Source organism: Lissotriton helveticus, chromosome 6, assembly GCF_964261635.1.
Source record: "Lissotriton helveticus chromosome 6, aLisHel1.1, whole genome shotgun sequence".
Taxonomy (NCBI): Eukaryota; Metazoa; Chordata; class Amphibia; order Caudata; family Salamandridae; genus Lissotriton; species Lissotriton helveticus.
Genome location: NC_136067.1, coordinates 1,467,466,941 through 1,467,483,732, shown reverse-complemented (window position 1 = coordinate 1,467,483,732; position 16,792 = coordinate 1,467,466,941). Strand labels below are relative to the sequence as shown.

General features: G+C 41.7%; 1 protein-coding gene across 2 annotated transcripts in view; it reads left to right on the top strand.

Moving 5' to 3' along the window:
• Nucleotides 1–16,792, top strand: part of FEZ2 (fasciculation and elongation protein zeta 2) — a 473,881-nt gene that overhangs the window by 212,662 nt on the left and 244,427 nt on the right. For both annotated transcript variants that reach the window (XM_078649276.1, XM_078649275.1), the window contains exon 2: nt 1,498–1,606. In XM_078649276.1, coding sequence (XP_078505402.1) covers nt 1,498–1,606 — 109 coding nt within the window. The remainder of the gene's footprint in view (nt 1–1,497; nt 1,607–16,792) is intronic.

Genomic DNA, 16,792 nt, shown 5'->3' with positions numbered 1-16,792 from the left:
GACATGATTATGGGGACTTTAAAGATAACCAATAAGTGTCTCTGAATAAAGGCCCAATATTCTGCTAAGAGTTTACACCCAAAGAACATGTGCTGGTGTGTATCAAAGTTTAGAACATTGAAATTTATCGAGTTGGCTTCAATCTTCAGGAAACTATAAAAGTCCAGATTAGTGAGATCGTATTTCTTAGCGAGGGCTGAAAATGGAAGCGGATCTCAATTAACATCATAAAGATATTGAATAGTCCTAATAAATTTAGAGACCCACACTGTAGCAAGGTGAGGTTCAAGATCAAAGGTAAGCTTTGGATTGAACCAAAGTGATGCTCTTCTGAAATTAGAAAAGCGAACTTCGAGTCACTTATCAAAGATTTTTAAAGCACCGACAGTATCAGAAAGAATACAATGGGAGTGTGACGTAACACATTTTGAAATTGAGATGAAAGATGACAAATTATAGGGGTAGCAAAGATTACGTTCAATATGTAACCATGGGAGAGAGATAAGTGAGTCTGGAGTAAACCAAACAGCCCCTTGAGACGCTAGGAAGGCCGTTTGGTAAAGGTTCTAATTCGGGAGGTTCCATCCACCTAATGTATCAGGTTTCCTAAGAAGTTTATATGAGATCCTTATTCGTTTATCATTACAAATGTCTGGTTTTAAAGGCATGTGCTCCTCTGCATCAGTTCCTGGTCCTAGCAGTCCCTGGGACAGCATCTCGATGCCCACCCAATCCCAGTGCTGCTCTCAAACATTAGAGTAGCGTGGGGATTGGCCTGATCTGGCTGGAGCAACGCCTGCTCAGGGAGTAGGTTCTGGTTCTCCAACCGGTCTGTACTATACAGCTGGGTTGGGGAAACCGGAGTGCCCATGTCAGTTTGGGCGGCCTGAGACAGCTGGCCAAACTGACATCTGCACTTATGAGTGCACATACCACTATTTCCCCCCCCCCCCCATACCCCGGCCTTCTCCTCCCTGCACATGTTGGCTCAGAGCCAGCTGCTAAAAAAAATAGTAAGATTGTTTTATTTTTCAGCTGCTGGCTCTGAGCCAGTGGGGCGACGCTTCTCCGCCATTGCGGAGGAGCTGCAGCTATTGTATGGTAATGTGAAGCATCACAAGTAATGGATATATATTTGTTTGGAAGGGACGAACTGTAGCATAATATTGATGTAGGTTAAAAAGTCAGGGGACTGTTGCACAGTTAAGCCAGACCTAGAAATCCATGTAGGTTAATGACTGCCCTTCCACAATCTGTGCATCTGCCAGAGAAAAACAACACACATTATCTTGTTATCTAAGAGACGTTTTGCTTCTGCAGTGGCATCTCATTTTTGCTCCCCCCCCTGTGCTGGAAGATGACCGTGGATTCTCTCAATAAATGTCTCGAAAGGTTGTTAGCCAAAAGCATTTACAGTGCTATCAAAGTGCCTGAGTGTGATGTACATTGATCACAGTTTGCTGTTCTTAGTCTTATATTTCTCTCCTCTTCTTCTAGGATCTGGAATGCTTTGACAGACAATTATGGAAATGTGATGCCTGTCGATTGGAAGACTTCACATACCAGAACATTGCACTTGCCAACATTGAACCTCTCTGAAAAAGGGGTAAGTGCTGGTTAAGACTTACTACACCACCTCTTTGTAATACATGTAACCACCCGTTCCCTTAGAAATCTGGCTGCAGCCATCCTTGTACAAAATGCATTTTAGTATGTTATGTGTTATGTTATGTTATTTGTTTTATTAAGCGCGTCTGTTACCCTTGGGTGTCCTGGCGCTATCTGCTATCCTGAGAAGGGGAAAGATTAAAACTATGAGTCTAGAACAGCTAAGTTTTCAGCATTCTCCTAAATGGTAAGAAATCCGTGCAGTTCCTCAGGTAAAGAGGAAGCTGGTTCCATAACTTTGCAGCGCCTACCACAAAGCTTTTCCCACCCCAGCGAGCTTTTTTCACTGGTGGGACTCGCACCAATTTCTGAGCTGATGAGCGTAAGGGCCTAGCTGGTTGGTACCATTGTAGTTGATCCTGTAAGTAGCGTGGTCCCTGATTCTGGAGTGACTTAAAAACTAGACACAGGGACTTAAAATATACTCGCTGCCTCACTGGCAGCCAATGAAGTCAGCGGATTTCACTGGAGATGGGAGAAAATTTTGGTATGCCAGATATCAGTCTAGCAGCAGTGTTCTGCAGCATCTGGAGTCTATGCAACAGTCTCTCTTGAATGTTTAGATAGAGGCTGTTGCAATAGTCCAGTCGTGACATAATCAATGCCGTAACCACCGTCTGCCGACTCTCCTTAGGCAAAAAAGGAAGGATTTTCTTAGTGGTCCTAAGGGTGAACATAGTTGATGACACAATGGCATTGACCTGCCTTTTCATATCCAATCTATCATTCAGGTACACTCCCAGATTTTTCACTTGTGTAGAGGGTGAGGGCAGGGATCCCAGAGCTTCAGGCCAACATTCAGGTGTCCACAGGTAAACATCATTCCCAAATAAAATGACCTCAGTCTTGCCTGAGTTCAATTTAAGGCAATTACTGGACATCCAGGATACAACCGCTTCCATACAATCATGTAGCTTGTGGCTCACAGTCCCTTCAGATCCTGGAAAAGTGATACCACTATCTGCGTATCGTCCGCATAAGAGGTAAGATGGCAACCAAAAGATCTAATCAATGGGGCAAGGACGATACATAGACATTAAATAAAGTGGGACTTAAAGATGAGCCCTGAGGGACCCCACAAGGAAGTTGGAAAGGGGCAGAGCAGAACTCATCCAGGGCAACTATCTGCCGACGATCAGTAAGGAAAGATTTTATAATCCTTCAGGCGGCATTCCGTACTCCGCAGGCTGACAAACGGTCCATCAAAAGATCATGATGGACCGTGTCAAATGCTGCGGAGAGGTCCAGCATAATCATTGCTGCTTTACCACCCTGATCCAAAGTTTGCCTAATCTCGTCGGTAGATTTTAAAAGGGCGGTTTCTGTGCTATGGCCCTCCCGAAAGCCATATTGGGTGCAGTCCAGTACCTCAGCATCTTGAAGATAACTGCTCAAGTGACTGTTGATCCATTTTTCCAACATTGTGGCCGGAAAAGGGAGGCGAGAGATAGGTCTGAAATTGCGAACATCTTTTGAGTCCAAATTAGATTTTTTTAGCAAAGGAATCAGAGGCAATTTTCCAGTGGGCAGGGAACCTGCCTACTCCCAGTACCATATTAAAAAGAGGGGTAAGAGCTGCAACAAATATTTGAGGGATCAATTTGGCTATTTTGATAGGACACGGGTCGTAAGGAGATCCTGATTTCATATTTTGCAGAAGTTTGGCGGTGTCTGTATCAGCTAAAAGGGGGAATTCAGTCAATGAATTCTGAGTTTGAGGGACAATATTTCGATCAATACCAAGATCACATGAGAGTCCATTATTCTCACTATTGAAGGTTGAAAAAATATCTTCCACTTTGTCTAGAAAGTAACTGGCAATTTTATCACATAATTCCTGGCTCTCTGCCACTTGTGGTGTTTGTGGGTTGGCCAGTTTACAAACGATCTTAAATAATTCTTTTGCTGAGTTTTCCGCTAGTTCAATTTGATTAGCAAAGTATTCTTGCTTGGTCGTGAGCAATAGTTGCTTATAGACCCGAATGCTTTCTTTGTTTGATTTTATCCTCCGCTCTATATCCCATCCTCCATTCTCGTTCAAAATGCTTACAAATACATTTCTGGGCTTTTAAATCAGGAGTGTACCAGGGGGCAGAGGGATGGATCCTTCTTGGCTAAGAACGTTTTTTTGGAGCAAGTTTATCGCATGCATCATTGACCCAGTCATTAAATCTGGTAATGGCATCATCCACCTCTCCAACTGAAGAAGGCAGGGTAGATTCCAGGAGATCTGACAGATCTTTGCCTTCAATCCCTTTCCAAGCTCGTATATATCTGGGCTTGATTGAGGCTTTGTTCCTCTTCTGTTTGCCTAGGCAGACAATCTCAAATAAAATGGCCGCATGATCGGACCATACTACAGGCCGCACCTCTAGGACGGATAACTGTACATAGTTTGAGAAAATCCCATCCAGCGTGTGTCCAGCCGTGTGGGTAGCCCCTTTAACCAATTGTATTAGATTCAATCCATTCATAAAATCTAATAATTGCAAAGTGTCTAAATCTGCAGTATCTTCCAAATGGAAGTTAAAATCGCCCATTATGGTAAAAGATCTATCACTTATACCTTCCTCCATTAAGTTGCTAACTAGTTCAATAAACGACCTCCTCACTCCTGGGGGCCTGTATAAGAGGACCCCTCTAAAATTCTCCTTATGTGGGAGAAAGAGGGGGAAGCTCAAGCCTTCACACCCCACATTTGTAATTGTTTTAAAAATAGCTTTAATGGAATCATGATAGATGACTGCCTACCCCCCTCCTTTCTTGCCCTGCCTATTCACAGTATGACGTAGGAAGCCAGGTGGTGATGCCTCTACTATGTCTGGTCCTGAGGCTCCGTCCATGCTTCAGTAATAAAAGCCACTTTGACTCCCAGATCTTCTATAAGGGTGGCGCATTTGGTACTATGCTTAACTAGTGACCGAGCGTTGAGGAGGAGTCCTTTTAGGCTCTGTGTATTATTCCTCAGAGCACCTGCCTCCCCCGATGGCCTTTTAATTACTTTACTAAATGGGGGCACCGGGAGGTTAATATTACAGTGAGGACAAAATGTCGGATTTTCAGTTAGTCCTTCATATAGGGAAAGGCATGGACATTCTAGGCTCATGCCTGAATTGTTTAATTGGACCAGCCTACTTCTTGAGTAGGCAAGTATAGGTTGATTACCTGATACGAAATTGGCAGGGTTCCTGGCACTCGGCACGGGCTAGACGCGGACGGGCGCAGACGGGCTTGCCATTGGTGCGCCTTCGGCGCGCCATCGGCGTGCCCTCTGCGCGCGCCCGGGTCATTGCTCTATTATGTGTTTCCGGGCCAGCAACTAGAGCGCTGCCTCCCGAGAATCACCAAGATAGCGGTCCCGCTATGCCTGGAACAAGAAGACCGTGACTGGCAGTGCCCTCAATCCCACCGTCACCGGTCAGTCCGCCCGCCCAAATGGTAAGCCCTCAATTCCCAGCTAGATTTAAAAGCATACAAGTAGCAGCAAGATAATTTAAAGTGCAAAGTTTGTTTTTAAAATAAAATCTCCCGGCTGTGCCTCAGGAGTCTAGCAGAGACTGCGCGCTTGTGTCCAGCCTCTTTTATGTGTTTCCGGACCAGCAACTAGAGCACTGCCTCCCGAGAATCACCAAGATGGCGGTCCCGCTATGCTTGGAACAAGAAGACCGTGACCGGTAGTGCCCTCAATCACACCGTCACCGGTCAGTCCGCCCGCCAAAATTGTAAGCCCTCAATTCCCAGCTAGATTCAAAAGCATAAAAGTAGCAGCAAGATCATTTAAAGTGCAAAGTTCGTTTTTAAAATAAAATCTCCCGCCTGTGCCTCAGTAGTCTAGCAGAGTCTAGTATGTAGTCGCTACGCTCAATGCACGTGGTTCTGTCTGAGAAAAGGCACAGGGGGCAGTCTAGCTCCCTTACTGAAATGAGAATAGGCAACATAAGCCCTTTGACAGGGAAAGCTACAATTAATTTCCAGTGACAAATGAACGTGCGTGACAAATCAGAATTTCGAGTACAAATACTGTTGTAGGTGCACATTGTCCTTGACTCCTTTGTTTTACTTTGTTAAGGTTAACCTATGGAGAAATGTATTTCTATCAAAGACAGAATTGAAGTTCTAGTAGCCAAATATACTATTGCTTGTTATTACTTAAAAAGAAACAAAACCAGTTCAAACAATCTACAACTTTCATCTCATCGGTACATTGGCTGATTAAGCATTCCTCTCTTTCTTCATGGAGTCGAATGAGTTACCAGCTAGCTACATGCACTTAATTTGAGTTATATGTATTACTTTCCTCCACAATTCTTGAAAACGTACAACCCTAAAGTTATTATTGCTTTAATGCAAGATCATGCTATACAGTGCGATAGAGAGAATTCACTCAGTCATTTTCAGTGCTTTTGATAACCTCATTCACTCTGCCAGAACCTGTACACCTCTTTCCTCGGATATGGCACCAAGGTTTTTAGCACTTTCGTGCTTCAGTTCAAAGAGTTAGTTGGGCTGAACCTAGAGCAGCACATTACCTTTTCTCGTTATGGTCACGGGCAACTCTAAATGCGTGTGCTGGTTACTGCTTGAAACTCAACTGAGTCTTTCATGTAGGGTGACCACCTCCATTCTGTCAGAGCATTTTCATTGTGGAGAAATGTAACATTTCTCCTCTTTAACGCCTACTACACATTGATTAGATCTTCCTTTCACAGGAAGGCGATTGTCCCCACATGGAGTTTTGCCACAAATGGAAGAATTCAGGGCCATACATTTCAGCCAGTCTGCTTAAATCTATATCTGGAGTTGCCACTACAGAGACGAAAATCAGTACTTATCTAAGAGGATAGCAGCTGTAAGGAACAGCAAAAGAAATCTTCAGAACCTAAAAGAAAGTTAGTAGAGTTGACGTTAATCAATTTTTCAAATTGCTCTCTGGAGACACTGGTTAAGATGCAGAAACTTTTGGAGATTAAGTTTGTCTTTGTACAAGTTTCATCTAATGAAGCTTAACGTTTGTCTGTTTCCCAACTATAGACACCATTGTTGAAATCAACCATCTTATCAGCAACTGTTATTTCTCAATCAGACATTGAATCAATCACAGAGGATATGAATACCACTCTCAGTGTGGGTGACTCGTGCCTCTCATGCATTACATTGGGCCGAGGCCAGTCGTTTTTTTTCTGATCATAGCTAAAATCATGAATATTTATTTTGTGGAAAACGATCTCTAAACATTTAAGTAATCGTGGATCACTTTGCTGACAAATAAATAATACCTCTATATCTGGCAGATTCCGATGGCTACCACCCAGTGTTGGAGCTATATTTCTAAAAAATAGTAAAAAGAATGTTACAACTCTATCGCTCTCCCCAACATCTCGAACAATGCAATTTACTGGAGAGACAGACAGTCTGGGTTCTGGCTTGGCAGAGATACTGAACTAGCACACCTCAGTGTCGGAGAGAAAATGTGTTTGCTGGTGGAGAGGCTCAGTGGCCTATTAGTGGTGAAGGAGGATCCGGCTGCCTTTGAGAACTCGATGGGCTGGCTAAAGTGACAAGGTACCAGACTGCTCCATTGGCTGTTTCAAGTTGTTACACAAGAGAGGCAGGTTTCAGAGTTTAGGAGGGTGAGGGGGGGACTAGGTGGATGGAGAAAAGGCTCATGATTTGCAGCAGCATCCAGCTCCTTACCCTATATAGCACCAGATTGTCTATTAATGTGGAATAAATCAACTTTGTCTATGTAAAGTACATATCAGCAATGTTGGTGGGCTAACAGAATTACATCCCTAAGCGTGGGCCAGTCTATGATCATTTAAGCTTGCGTTGATGGAAATTTTCCATGTAAAGAAGGAAACAGCTCAGGGTTTCACTTTAATCAATAACTGTTTTTAAAAGACTAGTTCAACACACTCATGAAGGACTATTTTTTAAATGAAGATACAATCTTGTAAGTAGGAAATTAGGTTTCTAGTCATGTAGCTGTAGATACTACTCACTGCTCGAGAAGGACTTGTAACTAAGGGTGATAACTCATGATCCAATTTTTCTGTGTGTATTACCCTCTAGGACGTGGGTCAACCAGTCCCATCCTGCTCCAACAAATATTTATTCATATAAAAATGTAGGACAACCATTTTTCACCTACACAAATGAGAGAAGTAAGAGTTGGAAAATGAATGACCCAATCTGGGTATCCCAGAAGGGTGCAAATACTGCCCTCGCCCTCTCAATGTGTGGCATGCTACTTCATAGTGCAGCTGCGACTCTCTGGTAAAAGCCAACATTCAGAGATGAGGGCTGAGAAAAAACAGAATATAGAAAAGAAAGAAACCATACAGTAGGGATCACTCACACAGAGAAAAATATTGAAACTGTATAAGTGGGTATTGCTATCTTTATTATGGATCCCACCTGGCAGGATTACAAGTTCAAAATCAGGGTATAAGGGCAAGCAACGACACCATTACCCTATCTGCTGTATCAACCTGTTTCAGCCACAGGTTATCACCCTTCTGAATTGTTGGCATTCATCAGGATACATATACGTACCCTCCTAGCTTTATCACTCTATGGTAGGGAACTCTTATGGGGCTTTAATTACCCTTTTTTGTGTAGACACACCATCTCTGTACCTATCAGGGAATAGTAGACATTAGTTAGCAAATGTTAACATGTCAGCTCCTAACCTCCCTCCAGTTGTGGCTAAACCCTCATACCTCTCTAGGTTGATATGGTATGCCTCCTTATGTGTGTTCCTATTATATGTAAGAAATATCTACATGTGTATATATACAAACCTCTGTTGATATATATCTCTCTCTCCACACGACTCAAGTTAACAAAAGTGAATTTGAGACCCCCCTACTAGTGGCCCCATCTGTTCACATGTGTCGTATGCTACCCGGTAAAAACTACTTACCTGAGTTTCATCAATGATGTTCTTAACTCCGGGACAGAGTGGGAACGCCATCCTGTAGTCACACTCTGAAATAAAGCATAGTCACTTTATCATGGTTGTATGTTGCCAACATCTCATTCTTCCCTGCCATACATTCTAGGTGACCCAATCCTGGAGTCTTCCTCTTTTTTAACGCACAGTGTGAGCACTCACTCTTGAAATTCAACACAAGAAGTTCAACAGGCTGACTGAGATAAAGTACGTCCGTGCCAACGAAAAAGCAAACAGAAATTAAATCAACACTTCCCAATTGGGAAACTCCTCCGGTCAAAGTATATAAATCATAGTACTTTCAAAAAAGTGCTAGTTAGACATACCCCTCGTTCTAACTGATAATCTGACTTTGGGCAGTCATGTGCCCGGGCTGTCAGGGACTTTGTTGAATAATCTGTCACCTCTGTATTATTTATCGTAGGCCCCGTGGGGTGCCAATCGATCTTAATATGTATATTAAGAGACTGTGACTACATTGTAGTAATATCCCATGCGCGTCCACAAATTTTGAGGATGCTGTGTATGTTTGTAACTTGTTGAAGCTACTTGCATTTCCTCTCACACCCATGTTTAGACTCATTCCTTCCGACTGGGGTATTCTATAGCGGCACAGGGCATCATGTGCTATTGTCCATCCACATAATTAAGCATCCCTACTTACTACATCAAGGAACGTGAGTCTCCTATTAGGCCACCCTGATCCCTCTGAAGGGGCCTGCGGTCTAAACAGCAATCGCCTAAATGCTGTTGGCTTTTCCTGACTCACGTCTCTATTAGCTCCGCCCTCTCTATAGATACAAGGCGGCCATCTTTGAAGGAGTCTACGCTCACCAGGAAAGATAGTATTTGTGTTCAATCATCACCTTGATAACGACAAAATCACCAATTTATTGATAAATGGAGTAGTGCTACTATGCAGATACCTTCATCATTTATGCCATTACTATTAAGACCATAAGTACTGGGGTCCCAATATAATGGTCTGGAGTTGGTGGAAAGGTGGCAGCCATATTGTCATAGGCACCCACCCAATAGGGCTGTTCTATTGGTATTTTATATGAAAACAATCTTCTCCTAATTCCCAATATGCGGTGGTATTATAAAACATATATCTAGGTATATCCCACATATTACTTGTGTTCCATCAGTGTGTCTGTATTTTGGCACCTACGAGTAAATTGGTGTCCTCATATTTGATCATATTAGATACAGGGATATATTTGTAGTCCATTAAGAGGAATACATGGATTGCTAAATGCCCTCTGTAGTGGTTGTCTGCCATAGAAGATAAAGAGTGCATCTCTCTCAGACTTTCAGATAGTCTCGGACTGGATGTGCTGTCAGTGATTATACCAGCAAAGTTTTTGTATCTAGGCTTGTAATATCTCCCCTCATACCGAGTAGATGGTACCAGGGAATAGCATAATTCTATCCATTATCAGCACTGCCACGTTTCTATATCCATCTCTGTCCTCGTAGAAAGAGCACTCTGGTTTTATCCCTTGCTGTAGCTGGCATGAATGGTTTGCCTATGACTACCCATTTTAAGTCTTTCTCAGTATGCTTCATCTCCGCATAGTGTGTTGTAGGTTTTGTCATTGGCTTTCCACATCTAATATTGCTCATATGTTCGAGTATTCTGATTTTGGTCTGCCTTGTAGTCATAGTTATCCCTACATATTGTAAGTTGCATGGGCACATGATCAAGTAAATTACATTGTCTGTGTTACATGTTGTGTGGTTCCTCAGTTCCCATGGATATCTCCGTCCCAAGTCAACTGATTTTGTGTTCATGAAAAATGGACATGCTTTACAGGAACCACAGTCGTAATGTTCAGTCACCCGGGTCAGGGTACCTTCTCTCAAGATCCTATGTTCCCTTTCTCTTTCTTGTTGTGGTGTTGTGTGGAGTAGCACATTTCCTTATGCTAGCCCTTTTAAAGTAGGAGAAAAATGGGCTCTTCAGATTAAGGCCATTGGTATTCAAAGTACGCCAATTTTTCATTATGATCTTTTTATACAATTTGATGCTGTGTTGAAGGTAGTCACACACACATTCCTAACCTCTTTCGGTTTTTCTACCGTCTCCAGAAGTGATTCTCTGTTGTTGTTTCTTGCTCGTTTTTTGCTCTTCTAGCATGTTCATGGTAACTGCGTTCCTGTAATGTAATACTCTAATATTTTGCCTCCTTTTCAAAGTCTCTAATGTCTGAGCAATTTCTACTCAGACATAGGGAAAACCTCCCATATGGACAATTTCTAAGTGATTTAGGGTGACAGCTTTCGAAGGATAACAAATTGTTCTTATCCGTGGGTTTGTGGAATACTTCATGCTTAGTTTACCATTTAGAGGTTTTATAACAAGGTCCAAAAATCGTAATGCCGTCGTGGTGATAGTAGAAGTAAAAAACAAGAATGGGTAATAGCTATTTAGCTAACCTAAAAACTCCTTTTCTCCCTGTACATCTCCATGCCAGATGACAATCACATCGTCGATATAACGACGCCATACCCTTATGGAACTGCAGTAAGGCTTTTGGTCTGTAAAAATATGTTCATTCTCAATTCAATTCAATTTCTTTATTATGTTTTGGAACTCCATAGAGGTCCACATAAAGGAAACACACAATACAAAACTCCATTCATTACAAAAAAGAAGAAAAAGAAAAAAAAACAAATTACAACCATTACTGCAATACAAAGTAACTCATAGATACATACGCCATCCTTCAGTAAATATCTAAGAAGCATTTGAAAAAATTAAAAATATTAAAACAGAATCTCTCATTTGGGGGGTTATATAAGGCTAAACATAAAAGAGTTAACATTTAAAATACCCATTTGCAAACAAATTTGCCTTAACCATTTACAACTATATGGACGCAACACTTGACATATAAAGAGTACATGCATTCGATCTTGAATAGACAGTTGACAAAGATTGCAAATTGCAGGGACTCCGTACCATTTAAACAAAAGATTATTTAGAGGTAACAAGTCCTGCCTCAGGAGTAACCAGAATCTCCGGACGCCATGGGGCAAATTCCAAGTAACGTAAGGTTGCACACATTTTCTTGCAAATGAGTCAGTAAGGGGATTAACACCTTTCTTAGCAAGGATTGAGGCGCTGTCTAATCTATAGCTAAGGTCCCAGGAGGCCTCTTTCAAGACAGACTTTAACTGGGATGCGGATAAGGAAAAGAGAGTACTCTCTTCCAACTGCAGAAGCGATACAGCCTTTCTAAAGTTATTAACAATTAAGAAATGTTCACTTAAGCTTCCTAATAATTCTGCCTTTAAGAGGGATCTCATAGTCCCCTCTTCTCCTCTGGCTATGCTTGCGACCCAACGTACTACAGCTGCCAGGCCCTGCACCCAACTGCTGCGCAGGCCAAACTCAAGTCTGCAAGCAGCCACTGTGCAGGCGGAATTAATGGAAATTACGCTTCTTAACAATTTTCCCTCAACCACATTTAAAAAATCCCAATGCTTTATGTCGATTAGTTCCAATCCGTACAAAAGGGTAGGGGGAACTTTTGCCCTGAAGACCTCCAATAAATGTGAAAAATGCCTTCTTCCCATTGCCGAATATAATGCACTTAAGCTTCTCCCTCGGGATAAGGCTTTCCGGGCATTGTTATCGGTATGGGGTTTATCACTTAAGGTGTCTGAGATTAATTTTCCTAGGAAAACGTAGCTCTTTACCACCTCAAGTTTATCACCTCCCACAGACCAGATAAAGCTCGCAAACTTATGTTTTTTTCGGCCTGAGATGCACATAATTTTACTCTTAGATGCATTGATTTTTAAGTAATGAATTTCTGCATACTGATGTAGAGCATGGAGGCGTTTAGCGAGACCTTTAGGCATAAGATCCATTATTAAAATATCATCCGCATATAACAGACATGAGATATGCTTTCCGCCCAAGACTGGAGCTATACCATCGCAAGAGGAAAGTGAGGCGGGTAAATCTGCAATATATAATGAAAAAAGCAGTGGGGCAAGGAGACCACCTTGCTTAAGGCCATTAACTGAAGGGATAATCTTGGATAGTCCCCTATCTCCTCCTTGCAGAACCTGACACCATGTGTCTGTATGTAGCGCTTGGATCATATCTAGCAATTGAGGTGGCATTCCCAAAGCGGATAGCTTTCTCCACAGCAGCGGGCGATCAACCTTATCGAATGCTGTGGAGAAGTCTATAAAGGCCACGTACACTCTTCCGCCACGTACCCTTATGTATTTATCAGTAATAATCTGGAGGGCGGAAAGATTATCCAGGGTTCCATGCCCCTTGCGAAAGCCTACTTGTTCTAGTGGTAAAATTTGTTTTAGAACCACCCAATCGTTAATTAGGGACAATAAGCATTTAGAGAAAACCTTCCCAATTGCGTCTAAGAGGGCTATTTGACGATAGTTATTGGGAAGGTTTCTATCACCCTTTTTAAACATGGGCACCAAAATGCTCCCCTTCCAAGAAGATGGGATAGATTTTTTAATGTAACTGATCCTGAATAGAGGGAATAAAATGTTACTCCAGGATACTGGATCTTGTTTCAGGACTGATATCGGGAGTTCATCCGGTCCCATAGCTCCTGATGGACGCATATCCCTAATGGCCAGTTCTATGGATAATTCTGAGGGGGATTCAATTGTGGAATTAATATCTTCCCCAATTCCCCTAAGTTCCACTTGCAGGGCATTCTTGGCATACAAACTTAAAATATAGTCTACCCAGTTTTGTTCCGAAATAGGAATTGGAAGGGGACGCACTCTTGAGCCACAACCCTCCCCAATGAGAGTCCAGAACTGTCTAAAATTCCCTTGGACAGCAGCCTCCCGCAAACCAATCCATAACAAATCCTCATGTTCTTTTTTCATTTTTTTCTTTATCCTACTTCTCCTTCTTTTAAGGAGAGATATTTTCTGAGATCTCTCTGCTGCTCCATATATATATTGTTCCCTCACCAATTTGTTTATTTCCTTATTAAGGGAAACGACTGCTTTAGGGAGGGTGTTTTTTTCCCGATTAAATTAGATTTTTTTTACAGCAGAAATGATCTCCTTCATAAAGGCCTCAAAAGAGGACAGTTCCGACCCCCGCCAATTATTTAGGTTGGATAAAGTTTTTTCAAGGATAGGCTCCAAACCCTTCATGGCTTTAAAATCCCAGAAACATCTTCCTGTTTTTTCAAAAGTGACCACGTCGCCGTTAAGCGACCAAGGGTCAGAATTAGGGGGATCCACTGAGAGAGTTAACATAATAACATTGTGATCACTGAGGGTTGTTTCTACAACAACCAAATCCCTTAAAAGAGTGAAAGTACAGTGATCAACAATTATATAGTCCAGAATTGATTTACTGTTGGAGGAACTATGTGTATAGTTTGTGGGGACATCGGACGGCAGCCTACCATTGGCTATAAGCCCCTCCGTAATGTACAATTCCTCCAACAGCAATTTACCCCATTTATTTGTTCTTATATTAACTGGAAAAAGGGCTTGGGGAATCAACAGAGCCTCCTCTTTTGCTTTATTTCTAAAAAGCTCTAGACTGTAATTGGAGACTTTGCAATTTAAATCACCAACTAACAAAAAATTGGAAGAAGGAACTGTCTCCTTAATTTGTTTAATAAAAGTAAAAACTTGTTTTAATAGAATATTAAAATGGTCGTCTGGCGGTATATAGGCATTTATTATCACAAAGGGATATCTTTCTCCCATATTATCTAGATTGGAAAGAGTCACCACCTGGAAAAGATTACTGGGGTCTACGTAGTGGGAAAAACACCACTTTATTCTATTGGTCAATAGGCACGCAATTCCCCCTTTTGCATGTCCCCTACTAGAAGGGGTAGCTGCCGCCTCCAACACAAAGTAATCTCTCCCTATATTCAATTTATCAATGCACCAAGTTTCCTGGATGCAAATTACACTGGCATTCAAGGAAGAGAGGTACAATAATTTTTCAGGGTTATTGTTAATGCCGGCGGCATTCCAGGAAATAAGAGTGAAGGAGCTGCTAAAGGTGAGAAAACAGTTTTGGGTTGTCTGTCACCTTGGACGACAAGGCACCAGGTAACCAGTTCCATTGCTGTTCATTCTCAGTTATACCCCTATTTATTGTTATTGGGGCGGGGATAACATGTGAAACTAGCCTATTCGTTTTTGAGACACGAATCTTTAAATCTTCGAAGGGCTGCGAAGAGCAGACTTGACCCAGGCCCCGATGATGGCCGTTCTCATAGTGGTTATTAACACATGTAGCTATAAATGGTACCACATCAATCCCCTGACTCTGGAAAGTGTCTGCTTTATTTAGAATAAGATTCACTATCAGGTTGGAATAGAACCTTACCCTAATAAAAGACATGGACCCTGTTCCTAGTATTGTTACTAAATCAATATCATTTGATTTGATTAGTTTCAGACCCTTTATGTCCTTACAACATTTCAACAAAAAAGATCTATTCAATACCAAATCGAGGTCAAATAGTGGGACAAAATCCAAAATCAGTGAATCTGTATGGGTTTCCATCATCTTAATAGAAAAGTTTTGACCAGAAACTACCCCATCTGCCAGTGTATGGAAAGGAGGGGCAGTAGGGTTAAGAATGGTTGATACCACAGGAACAGGATTTCTTATTTCCGCTACAGGATAGTGGACCATGGGCCTTTCTTTTTCTACACCCAGTTCTCCCGAAATTGGATTAGAGCAACTGGTAGTAATTTCATCGATTTTAACAGAAGGCACTACAGTTTCGGATGACAAAATATTTGAATCATGCCTCGAGATGCCGTTATCGATCTCAGCCTTAGCAGGGGAGGAATTATGGCAGGCTTGGGAGTCCTCGAAGAATATTTGTCTCTGCCTCCTCTTTTTAAATCTACGGAGAGGCTTCCTCTTTTTTCCTTTACTCTTTTTTTTGTTTTCCCACTTTCTCCTCTAGCTCCACCCCCTTAAAATCTGGGTCAAAAACGGGAAATAGTACCTTTTCGGCATTGGCATCTGACAATACAACACTTTTTTCCTCTATAAGAATACCTGGTTCAAAATCACTTATACAATTATGAGCAGACGTTTTGAAAACAGGGCATAATTCCTTCATCACAGGGGCAACTGGTATATTCTCAGTTGACAAACAAGGTGCATTAGCTAGTATTTTTTCGGGAAGTGGTATAGTACAGGGATCTAAACCGCAGCTCTTTTCTGAGGTTTTCAATAATAAAACCTTTAAGATTTGAGTAACAGATTCCAATACACAATCTGAACTACCCACAAATTTACTCAATAGCGTTAGAATTGAAGATAACAAATGTTCCAAAGAGATCAGAAATTCTGATATAGGTTTCTCTGATGATTTTGAGCTAGGATCATTAATAACCTCAATCCCCGTTATATTGAGCATCGGACTCTTTGACATATTAGTCTGAAAAGATAAATCTTGGGAATTGAGGGAAGGAGTACTACTATATAGATGTAGACCAGAGGGGGTAGCGCCAATTGGGGTCTTTATAACATCTAATAGTTTCCTAGACTCATTTACCAAATAGCGTTCACACAACTCTAAGTCAATATCCAAAGGCGTAAATCCTCGTTAGTAACCTCCCTCAACTTAGTGGCCTGATGAGTCATTGGGAGTAACATTTTCAGGTGTTAATGGAACCTTAGATTTATGAGGGTTATCCAGATTAGAGGCTGAACACTTGTCATTCTCAGAGAATATAGGAGGAGACGATAGAACACCCAGACTAGAGTATAAACTTACATTTAAATTTCCCAATTCCATCTCCTTCTGTACCTGATTAGGCAGTGGGTTATGCAAGGGAGTTGAACCGGTACCTTTATTAAAAACAGTCATTTCCGGGGGCACCTTATCTACCGTTTTCTCCCATAACTGAAATATCTGGTTTTGGCCCTTCAATTGAATAGTTGAGGCATTCTTGTTTCGGAGAGGGTTGGATCTAGTCTTAGCCGACGATCTTCCCCCCAACAGTCTCCCAGATCTGAGCTTTTTTGCGGTCATATTGCAAACTATGACAATAATGAAAGGTAAAACTATATACAATGCCAATAATCAAATTCAAATATAGTCAATGATTAATATGAAATAAAAGGCAGAGCAGATGACGCGCGTCAATTGAGTCACAAGTATTGCGGCG